General features: G+C 40.7%; 1 protein-coding gene across 1 annotated transcript; it reads left to right on the top strand.

Moving 5' to 3' along the window:
* The first annotated feature begins 2,980 nt into the window (after positions 1-2,980).
* Positions 2,981-12,083, top strand: LOC119649050 (general odorant-binding protein 70). The gene is made up of 4 exons (XM_038051028.1): positions 2,981-3,184; positions 3,260-3,353; positions 11,262-11,422; positions 11,776-12,083. Exons 1-4 carry the CDS (start codon positions 3,098-3,100, stop codon positions 12,058-12,060), a joined length of 627 nt encoding a protein of 208 aa, XP_037906956.1. The 5' UTR covers positions 2,981-3,097; the 3' UTR covers positions 12,061-12,083.
* Positions 12,084-15,847: the final 3,764 nt, after the last annotated feature.

Here is a 15,847-nt window from a genome sequence, read left to right as displayed (position 1 = left end):
CTATAGAGACAAAATATGCTGTTTCTACTTTTTTACTAGTAGCCCTATGCCACCCTCGATTGAATTTGAGCGCGTAGGAACAAACCGATAGGGCTTTAACTCAGCCCACGATGTAATGTCTCAAAATAGTTCCAAGGGGGTGAGGAGAGGTGGCTTCGATGGCTTTCGATGTTTTAAAAAAACAATTCGGCAACGCGAAGCTTGACGCTACAGGTATAAAAGGTTTTATGTTTCCCGATGTGAGAAGCATAACGCAGTTCTACATTGGCTGACAGCATTGGCTCGAGATATTTAAATTGCTCAGTGTTGTCAGATTCAGTAACCTGCTCAGAACTGAGCGAATTAAATATCTCGAGTTAATGCTATCAGCTAATGGAGAACTGGGTAATGAAATTGCTTCACGCATTAATGCCACCTGGATGAAGTGGCATTCCAAAACTGGTGTTCTTTTTGATCGACGTATCAGCAAACGTCCCAAATCTAAAATTTACCGCAATGTCATCCGTCTGCCACTCTCTATAGTTCTGAGTGTTGGCCGACTATAAAAGACAATGAACGGCATCTTGCGGTAATGGATCACGTCTGAAATGAGAATATCCGCAATCGATATGGGTTTGCACCGATCACGGAAAAACTGCAAGAGAGGTTTTTTCGATGGTGCGGTCACGTAATTCACGCTTACGAGAATTCACTTACCAATATTAGTCATCGAAGTCAATGGTAAACGACCAAAAGGCCGGCTGAAATAACGATGGTTTGACAAGCTGGATGGGCATTTAAAAGCCTCGCGATTACATCCAAGTGAGGCATTTGATAAAATACAATGGTGAAACCGATCATGACAAACCGACCCCGCTTGTGAACGGGACAAAGGGTGAAGAAAAAGAAGAAGATTTGATGGAAAGCACTGTATTGATAATAGTCAACCTCATACGCTTCACACTCTGAGCTTAATATTATTAGCAAATGCGAAGAGTTTAACCTACAACAGATACAAAAAATGGCTGGGGAGAAATAGTTTCTTCATGAATGGAATTTTAATATTTCAGTCTAATGTCAATCATTCTCGTTAATTATGACGTCGCCATCTTATTTGTATGGCTTAGGATTCGGTAAATTTGCAAGAAATTGATAAGTTTGAACTGCTATAACTTTGACACTAATAGTCGGATTTCCATAAGATGTGGTATGTGTATGCACGAGATAGTTCTCTATGTCGGTGCAATTTAGTGCACCTAGGATGAACTTAAGGGGGGGTTTTCAGTAAATTTCGAAAAGTTGCCAATATACTATTAGTAAGTTTATTTGAGCAGATATTGGAATGGGACATATTTTGAGGCCTAGATTTCATCTTAGCGCACCATCCTGATTTGTTTCGGATTTTTGGGCTGGGTAGTTTCCGAAAATTAGTCCCGTCTCACTTTAAGTGCATACATTTTGACTCCTTACTCGTGCACTTTGCAATTCACGCCAAAACTAATGTCAGTTTCGGAAACCTTTCATTTGATATCCTACACGACCATATCCGGTGATTTTTTTTTTAAATTTCCCCTTCCATATATGGGGAACCTCCGTTTAAACTCCACCTAAATTTATACCACTCGCTGTATGCGAAGGATTTCATAGTTCCCATCTATCAACCAAATTTCGTTTAGACCGGTTCAGCCGCTTTGGAGAAAAGTACGTGTGACAGACAGACATCGAATTGATTCTAATGTTTTTTTTTTCACGCAAAACCTTAAAAAGGCTGAAGACTTCATTCATAATCAATGCATAAGTACTAGAATGCAACAACGAAGTAGTATCGTATCGTCCAAGCTTTGCTTTTCCTAAATTTCTATATACGCATTTTATTCTTATTATTTTTTCATCTTTCACTGATTTTCATCTAAAATTTCTGCTCCGCTGATTATCATCATCATAGTTAACATGCACCCCAGCGGATGTTACTAAATTTAGGAAAGATTGCGGATGCTTCTGATAAGTTTAATTCAATTTTGAGTTAGTTACTTGAAAAATTAAAAATATATAATACATGCAAACACGCAAGCTTGAAAGAAAATAAAAAAATTAATAAATTTTAAAAAAAAAGATATTTTATTAGCAATCGGAAGTTTTTTTTTCTATAGTTTCAAGTTGTAATTTCCTGTTCTACGTACCATTCTGAGCTACCACCGAAAAAAAAGCTCAGCACAAGGTTGATGAGGGAACTATTAAGAAACTCATGTGTTTATAATTTTTTACTTTTCCTCATTATATTTGCAAATGAAATGGGTATTTTTTCACCCAGACTTGCCTTAGAAGTTGAGGGGCTTGTTTTGGGATCTTTCACCAAGTTGATGAAGAAAGTGACCCTCTAGTGGCTATTACAACTCCTGATAATTATTATATCTATAATTAAAAATTTAAGACTTCAGGGCTCTCTAGCATTATGCATATATGTACATTCTCCATACAGGTTGATAGCGCGACGATACATATGCCTCTCGTAGTTTTCCAATAGACTGAACATAGGGAAGAAAGTACGCCTACGTAAATTTTAGAAAACCATATAGAAAGGAGGGTTTTTACCTCTTTCAAATTCATCCCAGACACCCTATACTTCTTTATCTCAGCTAAGTATCGGAATATACCGGCGGAACTTTGGTGTTAGCCAACAGCTGCAAGGCTACTAGATGACCGAGATATTATTTAAATTTTAATGGCGAAGTGTAAATTATACGGAGTAGAAAACTACAAGGAAAGTGTTTTCGCATTTCCATCCTCCTATAGATTTTCCACCTATCTGTCTAGCCGTTACACTAAGTTCGATAGTAATTTGCAACAGTTTTTCGGTGTCAATCCTCTGCTCAACGGGTTTTTCTTGATGTTTCAGACTTTTCCTAATCAAGAGTGACCGCTACCACTACAAGAAATTTTACTTTTAATCTGGCCTGCAAATGGATGGGTGAAATGAACTTTAATAGTAAATGCACGGCATTCGATTAATACTGGACAACTTTGCGAGCAGTTTCAGTTTCATTTCAGTTATCAAATAGGAGTTACGTGGTTTGTTAAACGCACGGAAAATAGCAGTTAACTCGGGAATAATAAAGTGATGTCAGAAATTAGAAAATTAAAGAAAATGAAGTATTTTTTGATCCTTTTGTTTCTTGTTCCTATCAATTGTTCCAAGCAAGCGAAGGTATCCGCGAGATACATGTTTTTATTGAATTTTATCAGATAGTAATGTTCAAAATATTTTGTTTTTATACTTCAGAAAATGAAGTGCTTAAATCCACCAACCACAGCGAAAAAGGTGGAAATGTTTATAAAGGAGTGCCAAGAGGAAATTAAAACTAAAATTGTCCAAGGTGAAAAAAATTGATAAAGAGTCCTAAAAAAGTGCAGATTTATTGAGTTACTCCTGAATTTTTTGATTTTATTGTATATGAAATTATATACAAAAATAGTGGTGATTGTTTGGACTTAAGTCCGTTTGGTCTGTCAGTGAGAGCTAGCTAATATTCAAAAATAGGCCAGTACCTATGTATAAGACAGCTAGAATATCTAGGTAACACGCGCTGGCATTATTCGAGCTTTGCCCTCCAGGATGCATAACCTTCAACAATCTCATTCCGCTTGCAACAACGTGCATTTGCTACCTGTTGTAGTCATATATCGTGTCTTTTCATCTTTTTCGTGGTTTTCCTTGTGGTCGTATGCCACGAGCTTCACCCTTTAGCGTAAATTTGGGGATTCTTGCATCGTTCGTTGAATAGAATGAATAGAGTGTTGTCAAGGATTTTCCGCATCGGGCCAAGTATATGTCGTAGGACTTGGCGCTGAATGACGTTAACGACACTTTCAGATGCTTCTATCAACGCTTTTATCAAGGCTCAAGTTTCATAGTCAAACATTAACACAGGTCTGATGATAGTTTTTGCCCCTCCTATGTACCTTTTATGATTTCAATCAATGAATCAGAACTGAGTAAAGAATATAGGCTTATTCGCCTTCGAATCTCTTTGCTCCTGGATATATGAAACTGTCTACACCTTCAAGGTTGTATTCCCCTATTGTCATGTTTTGTCGTTTTCACACTGATTTTCTTGCTAAGTGTACCATAATATTGGCGGCGTATGGTACTAACTGAGCTTATTTTACTAGTTGAGTGCTTTTTGTGGCGATGGCGATTCCTCGGATGACGAGTTCTAGAACTATATTGAAGAAAGGTGGAGGGAGACTCTCCCCCTCTTTCAAACCCGAGTTTGTTCTGAAACTCTGTCAACTTCTCTTGGATGTTGCAAATAATCAGTTTCATAATTTGTACCAGTTTCGGTGGAATTTCAAAACGGAACATTCTTTTGCACAATGTGTGACGATCTATATTGGTGTTACCCCGGTCGAAGTTGCAAAGATCTGGTGGACATCGACGAAAATTCTCAGCATTGTTCAAACACCTATTTTACTAAGAATAATTGATCAGTTATATACCGCCTAGCTCTGAAGCCGCCCTACATTTCACCAATGATCTTTCCTGTATGCGGCCTTAAATTTGATATCACGATCATAAAAAAACGCCTCTCTAATTGTCATAAAGAAGCTTATCTTACCTTCTTGTATAGAGGAGTTGTCAAGTAACATGTGCCTTTTTTCCGTTATTCCATCGGTATCTTATCAACATGAGTCGTTTTGTTTCCCCTTTCTGTAGGCCTGCTTCAACATCACTTAATTATGGTGGTTGTCAATGAACTTCGACACTTTCGGGGTTTTCTGGGATGATTGTTTGAGCGGAGGTTCCCGGTACAGTACAAGGAGTTGGTCGTTCTATCTATTGTTCATATGCATAATTTTTCTTACTCACCGTAAGCATCGGTATATTCCTCATCAAACCAGTCATTTCGTGGTCTATTGGCGAAACCTCCGCAATTATCTTTACTCCGCTTTTCATATCCGTCTACGATTATTTCATTGGTATATCTGTTTCGATCAGCGTGGCATTTTCAAAATGTGTTGAAAGTTTTCACGCAGATCCCGTCTGAAGTCCGTTCTGAAGTTCTTTTTATTAAAACCGGTTGGATGTTTGTCTGCCCATCTGGAACAGCCGTTTATTCGGGGGCAGCTGAAGTTATCGGCAGCCAGCGGCGAAAAGTTGATATCGATACAGTAAAATGTTCACAAAATTCTGAATATGAAATGCAAAATTTTGATTTTGGAGTGGAAAAGTCTGAATTTGTAATGGAAAATTCTGAAATGAATTAGGAAAGGAAATTACTTCGAAAATTCAGAATTTGTTTTGCAAAATTTAGAATCAATTCCGCGAAATTCAAAATTCGTTTTCGATAGCAAAAATCGTAGTCATGAGGTCAATCCTAAACCGCCAGAAGGGTCCAATCCGCAGATGTGCCTACACTTTAAGTCGCTCCCTATTACCAAGGATCATACCTTATTATCATAGTTATATTGAGTTATTCTGCGTTAAATATATTGAGTAGTTCTGCGTACGGTGTTAAAGTCATTAGGATGGAAATATTGATTGGGATAGTAGATACATATCACATATACGAAACTCGATGTGCTTTCGATTAAATTTTCAGATATCAACACGTCAAATAATACCGCATTGCGGTGACTAAGGATATATGAGCACAGGTTCACTAAGTTCTAACTACTTCTCCTTCCTCTCATCATTTTCTCTCGGAACCACCTTTGTTGCTTCCCTCAGCCTAGTCTGAATGGACCTTACGGACGTAGCTCCAATTTCAGTTTCCCCAAAAACATTTTCTGGCGTTACTATTCATTACAACGTCTTCTCGAGAAAATGCCCTTCATCTAAAAATATCAGGTAATGTAAGAATACGTGCTCGCCATTTTCTATTTCATCGTAGCTATGCCCCTATGCAGTTATCTATGGTACCCTCAGTGCCCCATAAGAGGGTAACGAGACTATACTTAATATTCTTCAGTTTTGTTTTGTCGTGTTCACAAGCAGGGTCAGTTCGTCGTGATCGGCTTCATCATTTAGTTCTATCAAATGCCTAATCTGAATGCAATCGCAAGACTTTTAAATCCCCATCCAGCGTATCAAGCGACCGTTGCTTGGGCGGTTTGGGGTTTCGTTAGCACGCATTATGTGACCATACCATCGAAGACGTCCCTCTCGCAGTTATTCTACGATCAATGCAATCCCATGTCGATCACGGATATCCGCATTTCGGATGTGAACAAAACGTGTCACGCCACTAGTCCAACGTAACATCTTCGTCTCCATTACCGCAAGATGCCGTTCATTGTCTTTTATAGTCGGCCAACACTCGGAACCATAGAGAGCGACAGGACGGACGACATTGCGGTCAATTTTAGATTGGAGGCGCTCGTTGATACATCGATCACAAAGAACACTAGTTGTGGAATGCCACTTCATCCAGGTTGCATTAATGCCTGAAGTAATTTCATAACGCAGTTCTCCATTGGCTAATAGCATTGACCCGAAATATTTAAATCGTCAAAAAATTCAGTTTTATTCAGATTCGATGTGGGATCGTGTTGCATGGAGCGATCATTCCATTTTTAGACAAGCTACTCGAGACCATTTTTGCTGTTAGACGCTAGAAAAACATTATCTGCATAAAGCAGTGTACAGTGCATTGGACGTCAGATGTTCCGTGTAACCGTGTCCATAAAAAGAACAAAGGGGAGTGGTGAGAGGGCGCTTCCTTAATGAACACCAACAGAGGCACACTGCGCGTTTACTCATAGAAAAATACCATGAGAAGCATCACCCTCTTTACATTGCATTTCTCAATTTTGGAAAGCGTTAGGTCGTGTGCCACACGAACTCATCTGATACGCTCTGCGACAGCACCTGTTGCTGGACCAATTGGTGCGCTGGGTTAAATTGCTCTACCGCGATCTGAAGAGTAAAGTTCGAATTGTGGCAGGTACATTAGAATCGCTTCGTGTTCATCAATTAGGTGGCGCAATCGATCAAGACGATCCAACCCCGCTGCTGAACGGAAGAATGGCCGGAGAAGAAGAAATAGAAGCTTTAACACATATTCATTTGTTTAACGTAACTTCAAAATGTTAATCCAATAACCGCTTCAACGCCAAATAATCCATATTAGGTTTAGAAAATAACTTTGATATATCAAAGTCTCTATTGGTAGCTTTTCTTTTAAAAAGAGTTTGCCGTCTATATGTCTTTTTTCAGAGGCGAGTCAACTCCGCTTCTGATCGAGGTAGAGGCTAAAGTATAAGAAGGTGGGTTTTCCGGAATCAGCCAGCGTTTTGGATATTTACGCAAGTAAACAACTCCTGACTCCTATGCTTTCCCCGTGCAACTACCGTAAAGTAATAAAGCAAGATATTTTATTACGGGGCGGACCTCCCCCCTCAATCATCAATTTCACTCGCAACCGTCCTTTCCTCTCCTTTTCTGTTTCAGTCTACCATGCGGTTTCAGTTCCAGTTTTTCTGACATAGAAGCATATTCCCAACATTGCTGCCAATTGCTCGGCGATTCCTCCTTTCTAGCGTTCTTCACTTTTCGACCACGGTACTGGACCCGTCGCAGATGCACGTTATTTCAATATTAGAATGATGTCGAAGCATGTCTCGCGTCATCCAAGATGGTCCTGAAGTTACAACATACTCTTTGGGCTGCCTTTTTATGAACCTCATTAATTGATCGTTCATAAACCACACGCATATAGTATAAGATGCACCTGTTTAGACTGGCGCTGCCTGAACAAGTATGCAACTTACCACTCTAACAATAAACTGCCTATGAGTACAACGTGGGCGTTTAACATTTGTTATACCTCCCATAGGATACCTAAGCACAAGCATGTTCCGGATGCTGCTTGAAGTTTAGCCAAGCGTCTATTATAACATTCATCATCATCAACGGCGCTACCACCGGTATCCGGTCTAGGCCTAACTTAAGAAGGAATTCCAGACATCCCGGTTTTGCGCCGAGGTCCACCAATTCGATATTCCTAAAAGCTGTCTGGCTTCCTGACCTGCGCCATCGCTCCATCTCAGGCAGGGCCTGCCTCGTCTTCTTTTTCTACCATAGATATTGCCCTTATAGACTTTCCGGGCTGAATCAGCCTCATCCATACGCATTAGCGACCCACCCACCGTAACCTATTTAGCCGGATTTTATCCACAACCTGACGGTCATGGTATCGCTCATAGATTTCGTCGTTATGTAGGCTACGGAATCGTCTATCCTCATGTAGGGGCCAAAAATTCTTTGGAGGATTCCTCTCTCGGACGCGGCCTAGAGTTCGCAATTTCTCTTGCTAAAATTCCAAGCTTCCGAGGAATACATGAGGACTAGCAAGATTATTGTCTTGTACAGTAAGAGCTTTGACCCTATGGTGAGGCGTTTCGAGCGGAACAGTTTTTGTAAGCTGAAATAGGCTCTATTGGCTGACAACAACCGTGCGCGGATTTCGTCATCGTAGCTGTTATCGGTTGTGATTTTCGATCCTAGATAGGAGAAATTATCAACGGTCTCAAGTTGTAGTCTCTTATCTTTATTCTTCCTGTTTGACCAGTACGGTTTGATGTTGTTGGTTGGTTGTTTTTTGGTGCTGACGTTGCCACCATATACTTTGTGTTGCCTGCATTGATGTGCAGGCCCAGATCTCACGCCGCCTGCTCGATCTTCCCATGATGTCGATATTGTCAGCATAGGCCAGTAGTTGGGTGGACTTAAAGGGGATCGTACCTTATCACATTAAATTGTTTTATAATTGACTTCGAAGTAATGCAGCGTAATACGATAATACGATTTCCATCAAATTGATTACTACTACTACTGATTGATTTTTTCCAATTTATCGGTTGGACAGGTTTTCAGAAGGAGATCTTTTACACTTTTCGGGGCATACTTTTGAGCCCTCGCTCCCCTATGTTTCATCTAATATTAGAAGTGAAAACTGTTTCGAAAAGTACTAATCGAACCTTTGCATTTGATACCCCACTTGACTATGTTCTATGAAAAAAATTTAACCACCCCTATCCCCCCTTGAATTCAACAGAAATATATGCTACTTGCTGTATATAAAGGGACCACATGTTCTCACTAAATTTCATGACGATAGCCTGAACTGTTTGCGAATAAATCGACGTGGCAAACAAACGGACAGTGCCAAGTGTTTTAGATTTAGAGGAAAAAGTGTTGAAACGTAGTACCATCTTACCGAAAACACCAGTAATAAAACCAAAGACAGGTGAGTTAAAAGCAAATCGCTGAACTACAAAATCATTAATAACACCCACCGCGTTTGTTTAAAAGGGGCGATAGCAGGAGGTACTCCAGGACCAAGAAAGAGCTCGCCAACTTTGAAATCACCCCCAATGTCAAAGGCTATAAAAGAAAAAGAACGGCAAAGGTCTATACAAGTCAAAAGTGAAGGAGCGTATAAAAGGAGTAATTCCGTCGAGGGTCATAGAGAACAGAGCCCTGATCCGGAGAAATTAGCCTTCACCCAACTCGGGGTAAAAATAGTTGAGCTGTTCGAGTTCAACAAGGGCAAGCACGACGTGCACCAAGCCATATTCTTTATGGTAGGGGTAAGGTAGGGCTGTCAAAGTCCTCTATAACAGATTGCAGTAGGACAAAAAAAAATCCCAAGGAAAAGCCAAAACTTGGTGTCCCAGTGTCGCAGGTCACTCATGTGGCGCCTAACCGTTCTGCCATTGAATTACGGCCGAATAAGAAAGTACAGTAAATACCGGAAGCTCGGCGCTTCAGGCATGAAAGGTTTTGTTTGTTTCTTATGTAAATATATTTGAACGCCGAACTATCCCATTTGCACGTAGCCCGTTATGTATATGTATATTTACCATGTCAAACTACTCACTTTAGTGTGATATTGATATTTGGCCTACTGTAACTTTACCAGTAATGGTACGATTTTGATTAAACTTGAGGATATCATGGTATAGTAGGCTACTTTAACACGAACAGATATGTCCCTATGGTAGAAGCACCTCCTCCATTTTGACCTTCGCAAATGCCAGTCCTGCATTCTTCAGTCATTTCATTATAAAAATGTTTATTTCAGATCAATACTACTTAACATTCGCAAGATATTTTCCAACAACAATCGCTGCTATGTTGTTTGCGGCACCCATTGTAATAAGCTTCTCAGCAACTGGGACTGCGAGCTGCGTTAAACATGACATTTTACAATGGTGAGCCCAGCGCCGAACCCTGTGGGACATTGGTTCTCCTCGGGCCCGTCGTCCGTGTCGTACTATCTATCTTTTACCAAGATAGCTGTAGATAAGTGTAGCAAGGTGATTAGACCTCCTTAATAGATTCTAATTAATGAAGTTAAATGAGTTCAGCAAATTCATATTAGTTACTCCACAATACTTGCTGGCATTAACATTTCGGTACGTTCCATCTTCGAACAAACAAGAAACGGATTTGATGGGATCAGTGGTTAATCTCTGCAAAAATAAAATTCTCGGCCTAAGAAGTTGCCCAGGTTCTCAATATCGAGGAGATATCCAGTAAATCTATATGTCGATTTTTCATCAGGGAATTTATCTATCTTAGGCAACAACATTACTTTCTCTCCATTAGGCATATCTAAAACGACTTTACAAACATGTCCGGCCTCGACTTGACAGATAGTTTAATATCTTTATTGAATTTACCGTCAAGGCCCGGTGTTTTGTTACCTGCGACAAATCTCGAGCAGCTCTTTGAGTAGTCATCTCATCAATCTCTGAAGGTAGTTATCGTGCCTCTTGAGCAAGTACCCCTGAACAATTGTCAGAAGGACAGATATACAAGACCCTAATAATTAAGACACCAAGCTACCGGTCTCAGACTTGTATTACGAGTATATTGAGGGGGAAATTTTAGAAAAACAGATAAGAGAGAATTAAGTTTTTCCTCGATATCGCTCCTCGCCACAATCGGGGCCTACCAAGAGGGGGAAAGTGAAGAAGGAAGGCCAGGTCTGTATAATATATCATATTCAAGTTACCTGCCCTTTTTTTTTCCAAGCATGATTCAGGTCATGAAGCTTTTTTATCACGTTTACTGTCTATCAATTTTCTCGAGACTCCCAACATCCTTAAGATTAAGCTGTGAGGCCTTATGCCCACTTTTCATGCAATTTTCACTTTACCTTATAAAAATATGGTAAACAAAAATATTAGTTACCACAGGATTTATAAGCCATTCACCCATTGTTAACTCTTCTTTTGTCTAATACTAAATGCTTCCTCTTTACTACCATTTACAGAAGCACTTATCATCTTAAACGGAAAATATGGAGAAGGTCACAACGAATACGAGGCATCTCATGCATCATTTTACGACAACAATAATGGATATTCTCGAATCAGAAGACATTTGGGATATAATCCAACTTTAGTATCGCGAGAGGACAAGCGAATAGCCGGGGTAACTAACAACCCGTAAAAGATCATTAATTTATCTCCAAATTAGCAACCAACCATTCAATTCCTCAATGGTGAAAACCCGCTAATTCTGTAAACAAAGAACCTTCCCCAAAAATTTGAAGAATGTCTTAAAGAACCATCATAACACTGCAACCATTGATCACATCATCAATCTTATGTTGTATTGTTTCCCGCAGACTGTCTTCCAACCCACGGTTGACTTACTACCGTGTCTTTTGGTTGTGGAACTCCTCAGCTTTCCTTCATTTTTATTGTACTAAAATTTGCAGAATTTGTTATTAATTTGTTGTTTTTTTTTACTTCTTCTATTTTGCATATAATCGAATCGCAAAGTGTCTACTTCATTGCATCTACGCTAAGAACAATGCCATTGACAAACTTGGCTGGCCGACGCTTGATGGCCTCGTCCATTTCTATTCGGATGGCGTCAGCGATCATGCTTTCTTCATGGCCACTTTGAGGGCAACTAATTGCTGTCTTAGGGCGACTGGTGAGAAGTATGGAATCGATCGACTTGAACATCCAAAACACGGCGAAAGCTGTGATCTTGCCTTTGATGTTTTCGACTGTGTTTCGGATCAAATGACGGAATATTGTTTTGATCAGTTTAGTCCATAAGATAAATCACTGGAATCTCCAGCGAAGAGAATTTGTTATTATATTGTTGTTACATTTTTATAATAAAAGTAATTACCATTAGCTTTCAGCAATTATTAATTTTTCTCAAGGTCCCTTCAGGACCGAATAGTGCACAATCGTGGAGCAAATATCCCGGAACTAACAGAAAAGATGCGAAGCTCCATTTGGAACAAAATTGCATGCCTACAACTCTCATTATAACAGCTCCAAAAAAACAATTCGTCGCAAATATACAATCCCAGTACCGGTGAATGATGAAGAGGCTGGCAGATAAGATCTCCAAAGGTCTAATCCCACAGGAATGAGACTATAGCTAATATTTAGTCGTTATTCTGTCTACTGCGAAAACTGTTTGGCATATACGTAGATATATGTAAATAGAAGGTAACCAATAAGTATCTCCTAAATAAAGCATGGCGCATCTACCACCCCTATGCGCCATTGTCGCCATTCGACGAAATGCATTTTACCTGCCTTCAGGTCTTCCCGAGAACAAATCTCTAGGCCTACCCCCCTGTACTCTTCATCTACTGTTCTGTGTCATGTGCTCCTGGGGTGGCCAACTCGTCGGCCACTTTGCAGGGGTGAGGGGGGATTTTCAATCGAATCACGTGGCATTCAATGCCCTTTCTTAAAGTGTGACCCACCCCCTGCCACTTCCGCCCTTTAATCAACACGTCTACCGCTAATTGGCCAGTATGCCCCTCGTTTCAGATTTTCTCAGGCCAAAATACACTGATGGCAAAGAAGAAGCAGGTGCTAACGCAGGCTTGGATTTTTTAAGCAACAGTAGTCACTGCTCCCATATAACATCACAGAGAGAACATTGGCGTGGAACAACCTCAACTTGATGTTGTTATTGATGTATTTGAATTTCCAAATTTTAAACGAAGCAGCAAAGGCGGATCTAGCGCTGTTAATACGTCTGGTGACATCAAGCTCGGCACTATCGGCAGAAGCCACGCCACCAAGATAGGTAAATGGATCGTCACACTAACACAGATATTAAGGATGTAATGGCCAATCAAATTGAGAAACTTAACTTTTCTGGTGTCTGCCCGACTCTACTTGCCACTATTTCCAAATCTAAGGCCATTTTGCCACGGTCCATAGCTCCTTGAGAGAACAAACATATCATGATCCATTAAAGTCCTCCAGTATGAGGAACATTACCGATAAAGAAAAGGAATAGTATCGACGTCAGAATGCAGCTTTGCTAAACTCCGCCTTGAACTTCAAATTCTTCAGCAATTTAGGCTTGATGCAGTACGTGACATTTTACGCCATGATATGTCCCTCAGATAGAACATTCCAGATACACGTCCTGTTCATGCCATCTAAAGCTTACTAGAAATCGATTAAACCTAGATGAAGCAAACATTTGGTCCGAGCACACTACTATACAATGATCGTAGGGCGTTAATGTAATAAATGCAGGGGGATCCAGAGCGAAAACCAGCCTGCATTCTATCGACTAAGCCTTTAAGATGTTCTTTAATCTGTCCCAGGTTAATTTTATCTATTATCCTCTACGATGCAGGAATCACGCCAATACCCCTCTACTAAAGACGGTTTCCCTTTTTCGCAAGACGGTCTTCCACTCAATGGGGAAAATCTCAAATTCCCAGAATATACGGATGTGCAGGATGGCAGATGAGTGGAAAACGTAGCTCTTTAAATACAGCCGGAGCTGCAATGAAAAGTTACTTGGCGGAGTAGTCCACATCCGCATGTTACGGCCATTAGCCACTTGGTTCAGATGATGTGACACTTTACCAAATCTTATACGGTTGATAACCGTGGAGAAATATTCCTTCCACCTCTTAACCAGTACACTGTCGTGAATGTGGAGTCATTAAGTGCCCTCACAGAACCATCAAAAGACGATATACGGTAGCGAAATCGTAATTGCTTGCAGCAACTTCTGCTTCTCTAATCAGCGGAGCAATGAAATTCCTTCTGACACATCACACGCTTTGCTTCACCACCCAACATCTACTACGGTACCGGAGGTCAAGCACGTCATATACACACCGGCTTGCAGCAGAAAAAGACCCTTGAGTTTTCTATATTACTTGATTCGCCTTCATGTCCCCGAAGTCAGTTAGACCTTCAGGACGCGGCCAACAACCTCATTTGGACCGGGCTCGATGTTCCCCACTCCTGTGACGCCAAGGTTTGACACGGTCATTCAGACTATAATAAGTCTTCATTCCTCCTCTCTCAAACGAGCTTAGGGCCGTCTATGGCTGAGTTGCTACCAGCAATCGAAAGGCTGCTATTGTTGCCTCATTTTTATTATCTCTCAGGAAGAGAATTTGAGAACTCTAGTACGACTTATAATGGAGCACTGCTCTTTTGACTATCACCTGCGGAGAGTCCAGATGGCTACCTTGATTATGTGTAGCTAAGATAAGTAAAGCAAAGAGCTTGCTTGGAATTTCATGTGCAATTACAACAGATTCCCGCTGGTCGGTTGAATCCATAACTACTTGCTAGATGGTTTTCTGGCTGACGAAACAACTAAGTTTCAGAATTGTAGATTAAAAGCTGTTTGAGGGGTTCTTTGGTATTTGAACGCTGTAGGTGAAAGAAACGCATCGCGCCCTACAATACTTCGAAGGCGCAGGGAGTATTATAATTTCCGATATATCGAAGCGTGGAATCCACTCTCGATGGAGGGCCTCGGCACACAACTGAGCAGTAATGCACTTAAAAGATATCCCTGAAACCTTATATCGTGGGAGTCTCCTAAAGGACCAATTATGTCGAGATGGTTTGTATGAAAGTGCTTGATGGATCGAAGCAAAACACTTGCCTCTTATCTCACGCGTTACTTTGTTTTGTCCTTCTGGCAAGCAATGGACTATTTGTCCCAAGAATTAATGTCTTTGTTCGCGGACGCCCAGAAATATTTTCTGGGGACTAACCGATTTCTTAGCCAGCCAGATACCTGGGTGTACTAGATCATAAACGGCATGAAATATTTCCTAGCCGGAATACACGACCTTAGTCTCTTATCTGAGTTCTTGTAGAATATCATCATCATCAACGGCTACAACCGGTATCCGGTCTAGACTTCTCTTAATAAGGAACTCCAGACACCCCGGTTTTGCGCCGAGGTCCACCAATTCGACATACCTAAAAGCTGTCTAGCATCCTGACCTACGCCATCGCTCCATCTTAGGCAGGGTCTGCCTCGTCTTCTTTTTCTACCATAGATATTGCCCTTATAGACTTTCCAGGCTGGATCATCCTCATCTATACGGATTAAGTGACCCGCCCACCATAACCTATTGAGCCGAATTTTATCCACAACCTGACGTATATACAAGACGTTACTTATTGAGTATTTGGAGTTGACGCTGAGGCTTTGAAGAACTGCATCATTCGATTGCCGGAAAATCGACGGCTGCGATCTTGACCTCTGCAACACCCGACAAACCATTGGTAATTACGTGTTGCATGTCGGAAGTGTACTGACTAATAAAACTCAGATGCCGAAGTGAGCGAGAGAGCGTTTTGTTGGGCTTATGTTTCAAAGCAAAGCAACATGATGAAAGACCTGCCTTCAAGGGAATACCGGAAGCATCTTATTGCGACAAACGTGGCTAATAACTCACGATTGTAGGTGTTGTAATTACGCAGTGCAGGGTTAAGCTAGGCTTTTTTTGTGGGGCATTGACGAATACGGCTAGTTTTGCAATTTAATGAAGGTATACCAGAAATGGACACCGTTTAGAGACGACGGGAGTCTTTGGTCTTC

This window comes from Hermetia illucens, chromosome 2 (assembly GCF_905115235.1).
Source record: "Hermetia illucens chromosome 2, iHerIll2.2.curated.20191125, whole genome shotgun sequence".
Lineage (NCBI taxonomy): Eukaryota > Metazoa > Arthropoda > Insecta > Diptera > Stratiomyidae > Hermetia > Hermetia illucens.
This window is presented reverse-complemented; position numbering and strand designations above follow the sequence as displayed.

Coding starts and splice junctions, on each gene's coding strand:
- LOC119649050 (XM_038051028.1), top strand. CDS start 3,098: ATGTCAGAAATTAGAAAATTAAAGAAAATGAAGTATTTTTTGATCCTT. Junction 3,354..11,261: donor TAAAACTAAAATTGTCCAAG/GTGAAAAAAATT, acceptor TACCATTTACAG/AAGCACTTATCATCTTAAAC. Junction 11,423..11,775: donor AGGACAAGCGAATAGCCGGG/GTAACTAACAAC, acceptor CGAATCGCAAAG/TGTCTACTTCATTGCATCTA.